Source organism: Dreissena polymorpha, chromosome 5 (genome assembly GCF_020536995.1).
Source record: "Dreissena polymorpha isolate Duluth1 chromosome 5, UMN_Dpol_1.0, whole genome shotgun sequence".
NCBI classification, from domain to species: domain Eukaryota; kingdom Metazoa; phylum Mollusca; class Bivalvia; order Myida; family Dreissenidae; genus Dreissena; species Dreissena polymorpha.
Window position 1 is genome coordinate 125,885,047 of NC_068359.1, and position 9,350 is coordinate 125,894,396.

At 37.3% G+C, this 9,350-nt stretch overlaps 1 protein-coding gene across 1 annotated transcript in view; it reads right to left on the reverse strand.

The window, feature by feature from the left end:
• LOC127831617 (myosin-10-like) overlaps positions 1–9,110 on the reverse strand; it is a 57,213-nt gene extending 48,103 nt beyond the window's left edge. Inside the window, exons 1-7 of the mRNA XM_052356596.1 lie at positions 8,828–9,110; positions 7,870–7,906; positions 7,339–7,494; positions 5,879–6,010; positions 5,324–5,365; positions 2,787–3,022; positions 1,421–1,623 (exon numbers count right to left, since the gene is read on the reverse strand). Of these exons, the coding sequence (XP_052212556.1) occupies positions 1,421–1,623; positions 2,787–3,022; positions 5,324–5,365; positions 5,879–6,010; positions 7,339–7,452 (727 nt within the window). The 5' untranslated portion in view covers positions 7,453–7,494; positions 7,870–7,906; positions 8,828–9,110. The remainder of the gene's footprint in view (positions 1–1,420; positions 1,624–2,786; positions 3,023–5,323; positions 5,366–5,878; positions 6,011–7,338; positions 7,495–7,869; positions 7,907–8,827) is intronic.
• Positions 9,111–9,350: the final 240 nt, after the last annotated feature.

The following is a 9,350-nucleotide window of genomic DNA, read 5'->3' on the forward strand; positions in this document are numbered from 1 at the left end:
TAATTCATTGAATCTGCATGGCACATGAATCAAGCCTCGGCAGCCAAGAGTATTTATAATTCATTGAATCTGCATGGCACATAATGATTTATGTTTTGTATTGCTAGTTTTCATTAACAAAATAATAAAATAAAATAATTGCAATAAGGCAAGATATTATTAGTTGATTTTTGAACTCATACATTGACTGATTTAACCCTTTACCACTGAGATGTGCATTTTAAAGCGTTTTTAACCCATTCTAAAATCAAATCAAACTAGAGCTTTGTCACAGACGAGACAAATACCCCCACATGCTGCATGGACACGGAATATTTTGCATGTTGTCTTCATAAAAAACAGCAGACACCATGCTCAATGTTTAAAACGCACTAAGTGACCCGGTGACCTAGTCTTTGACCCGGCATGGCCCATGTTCGAACTTCAGCTACACATCATTTAGATTCAACTTCTGACCAAGTGTGGTGAAGATCAGATGAAAACTACTTGAATTAGAGAGCGGACACCATGCTGAGTGTGTAAAACGTACTCAGTGACCTATTTTTTGATCTTGCATGGCCCATGTTCAAACTTGGACTTAAGATCATCAAGATAAAACTTCTGACCAAGTCTGGTGAAGATCGAATGAAAACTAGTTGAATAAGTGAGCGGACAACATGCTGAATGTTAAAAAACACACTAAGTGACCCCGTGAGATAGTTTTTGGCCCTGCATGGCCCATGTTCTAACTTGGCATAGAGATCATCTAGGTAAATCTCAAGACCAAGTTTGGTGAAGATATTGGATGAAAACTACTTGAATTAGAGAGCAAACAACAAACTGAATGTTTCAAACGCACTAAGTGACCCCGTGACCTAACTTTTGACCTGCCATGACCCATGTTCAAACTTGACCTAGACATCATCTAGATACAACTTCTGACCAAGTTTGGTGAAGCTCTGATGGAAACTACTTGAATTAGAGAACAGACACCATGCTCAATGTTTAAAACGCACAAAGTGACCCCTTGACCTAGTTTTTGACCGGGGGTGACCCATATTCTAATAGACCTAGACATCATCTAGATACAACATCTGACCAAGTTTGGTGAAGATTGGATGAAAACAACTTGAATTAGAGAGCGGACACTTAATACGGACCGACCGACAGACAAGTTCACTCCTATATACCCCCCTAAACTTTGTTTGTGGGGGTATAATTAAAGACCTTTCTTACTACTTTAAAGTATTACAGGCTTCATATCCAACTGTTAGATACTTCAGAGCAGCATACAGCATAAAACTGGACATTTTCACCTGCTTCGAAGCGGGAAAGTGTTCAGGATACAATCAAACACTAATAACAAACAAAACAACCACATTCAACCAGGAAAATCCTAAATTGAAAGATGCCACCCAACACATTTCTACTGCAAGATTACCTTTAAACGGTCCCTGCATCTCGTCCCTGGCACATCCAGCCTCGTCGAGCTCACAACCAAAGTCCTTCATCTGAGCCTCCACCTGCTGCTTAAAGTCTTTCATGTCATTCTCCTGCTTCTGCTTGGCATTCGTGTTCAGGTTCAGGATCTTGGTCTCCTTGTCACGACTCTCCTTCTCTGCAGCGTCCTTCTCCTGGAGCAGCCTGAAACACATACTCACACACATTATGTGTACATACAGTTAATGGAAAATTTCAAAGGGCCATAACTCTGTGAAAAATCATCCGACCAGAACCGGCACATAATATGATAATATGCACATCTCCTTTTGGTAGTGAAGCTTCCCATAAAGTTTCATTGAATTCCGGTCATTAGTTGCTGAGAAATAGCCCAGACAAGAATTGCACTATATGTACAGTTAAAACAAAAATTTCAAAGGGCCATAACTCTGTGAAAAATGATCTGACCAGAATCAGCTGATAATATGCACATGTCCTCTTGGTAGTGAAGCTTCCCATAAAGTTTCATTGAATTCCGGTCATTCGTTGCTGAGAAATAGCCCAGACAAGAATTGCACTATATGTACAGTTAATGGAAAATTTCAAAGGGCCATAACTCTGAGAAAAATCATCCGACCAGAATTGGCTGATCATATGCACATCTCCTTTTGGTAGTGAAGCTTCCCATAAAGTTTCATTGAATTCCGGTCATTAGTTGCTGAGAAATTGCCCGGACAAGAATTGCACTATATGTACAGTTAATGGAAAATTTCAAAGGGCTATAACTCTGTGAAAAACCATCCGACTAGAACCGGCTGATAATATGCACATCTCCATTTGGTAGTAAAGCTTCCCATAAAGTTTCATTGAATTCTGGTCATTAGTTGCTGAGAAATAGCCTGGACAAAAATTGTGCACGGACGGACAGACGCACACACACACGCACAGACAGCAAAGCGGCGACTATATGCTCCCCCCAAAATAAATTTTGGGGGAGAATAAAAAGTAAAACTTTGTTAAAATGACATATATACCAATGAGATGGCATGTTAGCAAATCCAAGGCATACATTTAATTCAATTCTCAGCTTGTTTGTTAATAAATGTATGAACAGTTACTGTCAAGCTTTTTATATTTCATTAATCTAATTTTGGAGGAAAAAAAATCCACATGAAAAGAGATCTTCAAATAAAAATTATTAAGTCCTTTTGGGTAAGCTAAAGAAATATCATTTGGCATTGTACAACTGTAGTGCCTATTTTTCTTAGTTTGAAAATAGGTCAAAGGACTTCCTTTATATGCAAAATGAATGAACAAGCCTTCATATGACAAATGAATAAACACAGGTCTCCCTATGGTACACCCACCTCTTTAAGACATGTAGGTGATCAAACTTGGGCTGCTTCTTCTCGAAGGCTACCATGCTGGAGCGCTGCTTCTCCAACTCCATGTTTTCGTCATCCTCGTGCGGCTTGCGGCGTGACTTCACCAGCCTGTCCTGCGAGTTGTATGCCTCAGTCTTCAGGGCCTTCTTCTCGTCTGCCTCCTGATGCAGTTTGCTCTTGGCTGCCAGCTGGCCACGTGTCTCCCCCTCAACAGGTTCCTGAAACACACTCCATGGCTCAGGGGCTCAAGTCCATTTAAGGATTACTTTTTTTTCTCTTTTTTTTTCTTTTTCCTTCTCTTTTATTCTTGATTTTTTTTTAAGCTTATTAGTTTCACTGTTTATAATTATCAAATGTAAAGCATTTAATGAAAAACATGCCAAAATCTGCAAAGAGGTCTCTTTAAATTGGAAATGATATGATACCCATTTATACAACCTGTGAAGCTGGGTATATGCCGTATGATAAACAAATTTTTCAAAGCCGGTGTGCAATACCAAGCAAGACATATAGGCAATTGATACATTATAATAATGCATAAATGACTGTAAGAGACTTAAAAACACAGTGCTTAAATTTAGAATATCAGCCACACATAATTCGTCTTTCATCTCCAAAATTTAAATAATTCCACACAACATGTGGTAGATTAAGAAAAAATAATAACCTCAAGGAGTCAAGTTTGTACAATAGAAGTAAGAAACAAAACAACTTAATTCTTGAGATCAATTGTTTAATACTTTTTTTACAAATATGCAGACTGATGTATCTGCTTCAAATTTCTATACAAGATACAATTGTTTCACATTCAACCCTCTACATTGTCACCTAGTAAAAATAGTGTTTGGTTTACCCTTAACCACTTAGATTTTTACGCATGGGTTTTCCCTTAGAAAGTTAACTTTAATTAAAGACCTTTCTTAATATATTTAAGTTTTAAAGACTTCATTTCCAACCCTTAGATACTGATGAGCAGCAAACAGCATAAAACTTGAACAGACTGTGAAATACTCACAGGCTATTTTGGTTTGATGCTGTTGGCACATAGCCATTTTAACTTTGCTTCTGAGTGGGAAAGTGTTAAGTTAATTTTGCATATCACCATAAATAATGACAAGATCCCAACTCCTATGGATAACATGGCTTGTCATGTGTAGCTTAAACTAAAATACTGTAAAAACATTATTATTTGTGTGAAACTTATTTTCAATTTGTGGGTTTACTGATCAACACATTTAACCCAAAAACAGAGGAAAATTACTGACGCAATTTCCTCTTTTTTCCCCCACAAAAATTAGAAATCCATGACTTTACGAGTCTACAAAAGAATTATAAAAAAACAACACATAATTTATGCCGACAAATATAAATGATTTTACGGAATATTATTTTAGTTAAGGTTTTTTGTAGCACATCTTAATTAATGTCTTGTTTCGTAATGGCTTCGGAAGTCAATTATTTTTTATTTCCATGGATTTTAAATGAAGCCAGACAATAATTAGCCTTTTTGTATTATAATATAAGACTTAAATTGTAGAAATTAACTCCCCAAAGTAATAGCTCGATTGGTCATCGTCTGCTCGGGTAATACTTAAATGTACCCTGAGTACACTAAAGTATACTTACATGTATCCCAGGTACAGAAAATATACTGAAACGTACCCAGGAATACTTATGCTAAATTGGTCCTTGTTGGCTTTTTTTCAAATTAATTATGTTCATATTTATGAAAATAATGTGTAAAATGGCCTCTATATTATATTTTGAGGATTTTCTCTTTTTTTAGCAAGAATTTTGTTTTGTATTCCGTAGCGCTTTTTATGACATCGGATTTTAGGGGGGAATTAAAATCGGGTACAGTCTAAATTGGTCGGGTATGTGTAAGTATATTTTCCGTATCCAGGGTACATTTAAGTAAACTTGAGAATACCCAAAGTACATGTAAGTAGTACCCAGGCCGACAATGACCAATAGAGAGAGCGTTACTTGACACTGACATTGTATTTGCAATATTGGCATTCCAATACTTTTGTTTAATTTGTGTAATCCTACACATCTAGTCAATGCATACAATCTAACATGTCACACGCAAAATGTATAGGACCTAGCATTTGCTTGCAACAAAAATACTAGTTAATAGTGTCATTCATTCTAGAATAAGTTTACAATATAAGTTTACAATACAACACTCCATCTAATACTAAACATGAAGTTTATCAAAATATATTTCACGCTGGTTTGATAAAAAATCAAATGCTTCTATTTATATGTAAGCAGTACACGAGTTACATGTTTATGGAGTCAAACAAAATCCCTAAATATGTGTTAAAATCAGATTTTTTAACTACTTCTGTGTGCATTGGTGTAAGTGAATTATTTGTGCGTGTTGATCATTTGAATTTAATTTAACGTAGAATACCGGTACGAAAAACATGTCTATGTGTAAATAGCAAGATCATGGCACAGGGAGGTACTTTAAGTTATAAATGGCAAGATTACAGCCAAGGGAAGTAACTTACTACTGGTGTTTCTGGCAGCAAACGAATTAAGTCATTTCCAGGCTACAAAGTAAGTATCATTAGGAATTAAAACAATTTGTATGCAACACATAACTGTAGTATCAAAAAGTAACCTTTGTTTTCAAATGCAAATTCTGATAAAGATTTAAGATTTGTCGTGCTATGACAAGATATGTGGTGTCATAGTGGATACGGTGCCCGCCCAGCAACTGTGAGGTAAAGGTTTGATCCCCTCCTTGGAAGCATTCTTTAGATCTCCCCAAAGACATCAAGTACAAGTTCTACCCAGGACATTGACACATCTTTATGAACCAAGTGCGTAATCCCAATATATACAATACCCCTTCTTATAAGATTACTCCATTTAGACAAAACTGCATGTTTTTGTTTTTTTTACAAAACAATTAAAATGGCTGATTGTGCTCACAATAAATAACTCTTTACAGCAAGTAAAATACATTTATCATTAGAAAAAAAATTCTAGTCTGGGTTTATTTTCATCTGCCCCTTGCAGGTACACATTTTTACTAAAGGAAATAACTCTGAAATGCTCACCGTTATACTTCTCCAACCCTGGGAAACGCGTATATACACTTGTTCTGTGTTCAGTACGAAGGCCAGCGTTCCAATTGGAATTTTGTAAGCTGCTCTCTTGAGCTCAGACTTGTCAGCAAACTGAACCGGGGTCTGAAATGAACCCAAAGACAAACTGAACTGGGTCTTAGATAAACCCAAAGTCAGTGAAATCTGATCTGGAGTCTGATATTAACCCAAAGACAAACTGATCTATGGTCTGAGATGATGCGAAAGACAAATTGAACAGGTGTTTGAGGACAACCCAAAGATAGTACCTACAAACTAAACAGGGGTCTGGAATGAGCCCCAAAACAGTCTGAACTCCGGTCTGAAATGAACCCAAAAACAAACTGAACTTTAGTCTGAAATGAACACAAAGACAAACTGAACTGGGGTCTGAAATGAACCCAATATGACAAACTGAACTGGGAGTCTGAAATTAATCCAAAGACAGTAAAAACAAAAGTAAGGTCTGAACTGAGCCAAAAGAGAGTACAAACTTAACTGGAGTATGAAATAAATCCAAAGACAAACTTAACTAGGGTCTGAAATGAACTAAAATGACAAATTGAGCTGGGGTCTGAAATATGACCAGACACAGTACAAACTGAATGCATACATTAAAATACTTTAACAATAAATTAACGAGCCTTGCCCTGGCAAAATAGGCTTATTGCATGTTGCAAAGAATTGTTCAAGATTAGCCTGTGCAGTCAGGATACTAAGGGACCACACATCTGGCTTTTATAGGAAATATCTTCCAAACAAGCATTCAGCTTTGGCAGAAAGTGTCATCCCTGATAAGCCTGTGTGGGCTGCACAGGCTTATCTGGAACTACACTTCACACACATGCATTAAGCCTCACTTCACACACATGCATTAAGCCTCACTTCACACACATGCATTAAGCCTCACTTCACACACATGCATTAAGCCTCACTTCACACACATGCATTAAGCCTCACTTCACACACATGCATTAAGCCTCACTTCACACACATGCATTAAGCCTCACTTCACACACATGCATTAAGCCTCACTTCACACACATGCATTAAGCCTCACTTCACACACATGCATTAAGCCTCACTTCACACACATGCATTAAGCCTCACTTCACACACATGCATTAAGCCTCACTTCACACACATGCATTAAGCCTCACTTCACACACATGCATTAAGCCTCACTTCACACACATGCATTAAGCCTCACTTCACACACATGCATTAAGCCTCACTTCACACACATGCATTAAGCCTGTTTTGTCCACAGCATTTAACTCATTGGCTCGATGACTATACTAAAATTGGAGTAAACTTAATGCATGGCTGGACTACTATACCAACATTAAATTAAACTTAACTCACGGCTGGACTACTATACTAACATTGGATTAAACTTTACCGGAGGTCGGACCAACACATTCCATACTTACAGCAGCTCCGTCACCTCCAGACCCAGATCCTGTTCCGGGCAGACCAGGTGCTCCGGGTTGCCCCAGTGGGCCCCGCAGTGCAGTCGCGTCTCCAGGTGGTCCTGGTGGTCCCATGGGTCCTCTCTCTCCCACACCATCCCGACATTGTTTTATTATCTTAAATTTTAATAAAGGTCTGCAATGCTTTGTTTGTACAACTTAAAAGTGTATAACATATGTTTTAATTATGAACTATGCAAAAACAGCTCCAATACAGTTTTTAGGTATATTTCCCTTTGTCGTATTTGTGTGTAACTTACAAAATATTATGCTTTTAATGAACATTTTTACTTAATTTTGTGTTTCATATGCTTTAAATATGTCCTTGTACTATAAATGCTTATATAATATGCTTAATCTTTCTTTCTTTCAGCTCAATATACACTTGTTATATATATACAATTGTTTTGTCGGGAAATAGCTCATGAGCTAATGTTTATTGTTATTCACATCCGACGTTAAATAAAGATTCTTGTATCTTGTATCTTGTACCTGGCAGACCGTTCTGACCCGGGTATCCAGGTGGACCCTGAGAGGTGAAAGGTTAAAGGTTGTTAAAGTTTTCTAACATTGAATATTGAATTTCATGAAATAACAAGGGACAAAATTGTCACAAAACCAGGTTTTCATTGTGAAAAAAAATCTGATAAAGGGAGAAAACTCAAACTGAACTTTTGAAATGAACAAACAAAATTAACCCCCTTTGTAAGTTTGTTTTTAAAAAAATATATTTTTAGTCGTGGCGACCTTGACATTGGAGATATTGACGTGATTCTTTCGTGCGACACACCGTCCCATGATGGTGAACAAATGTGCCAAATGATTTTAAAATCTCACAATGAATGACATAGTTATGGCCAGGACAAGCTCATTTATGGCCATTTTTGACCTTTGAACTCAAAGTGTGACCTTGAGCTTGGAGATATCGACGTAATTATTTCGCGCGACACACCGTCCAATGATGGTGAACAAATGTGCCAAATGATTTTAAAATCTGACAATGAACGACATAGTTATGGCCCGGACAAGCTTGTTCCGCCCGCCCGCCAGCCCGCCAGCCAGCCAGCCAGCCCGCCCGCATTCGCCAATCTAATAACCAGTTTTTTCCTTCGGAAAACCTGGTTAAAAATTATCATAATCAAATGTTCTTAAATAAAACAGTGAATTTCATCTCCTATTAATAAAATAAAGATCAATATAAAATATAAAACTGAAAGGTAAACATAAATTATACAACTTCAAGGTCATTATAAACAATACAACCGCAAGGTTTATATACAACTTCAAGGTCAATATGAAATATACAACTTAAAGGTCAAAATAACATATCAAACTCAATATAAACTTTTAAATTTCAAGATTAAATTAAACTATTAAACTTCATGGTCAATATAGAATATAAAACTTTAAGATCAATTAAACACTTTTGTGATTTAACACCCAAACTTACCCTTTCGCCCTTAGGTCCCTCAGGCCCCACGATTCCCCTTCCACTGTCGTCACTTTGGTTTCCAGGCAATCCCTGAGGTCATCTAGCACATGCTTCTCCCTATGGGTCACAAGGGACAAAGGTTAATGTGGATCATGGTTAAATAGATGTTGTCTACAAGGGTCTAGAAGCTTCAATGGTCCATGATTACGTTGTAAATAGATCACAAAAGGTCCAGGTTTTTTCTGTAGCAGCGTGCTTATTTTCTGCTTACACTGATTCCATTATAAAGGCAAGCGTCTTATAAACTTATAATTGTGTCGTGTTCTGAGAAAACTGGGCATAATGCTTGTGCGAAAAGTGTCGTCCCAGATTAGCCTGTGCAGTCCGCACAGGCTAATCAGGGACGACACTTTCTGCCTAAATTGGATTTTCGCTTAGAGACTTCATTTAAACAAAAAATGTCATAAAAGCGGTAAGTGTAGTCCCTGATTAGCCTGTGGGGACTGCACAGGCTAATCTGGGACGGCACGTAACGCATTTG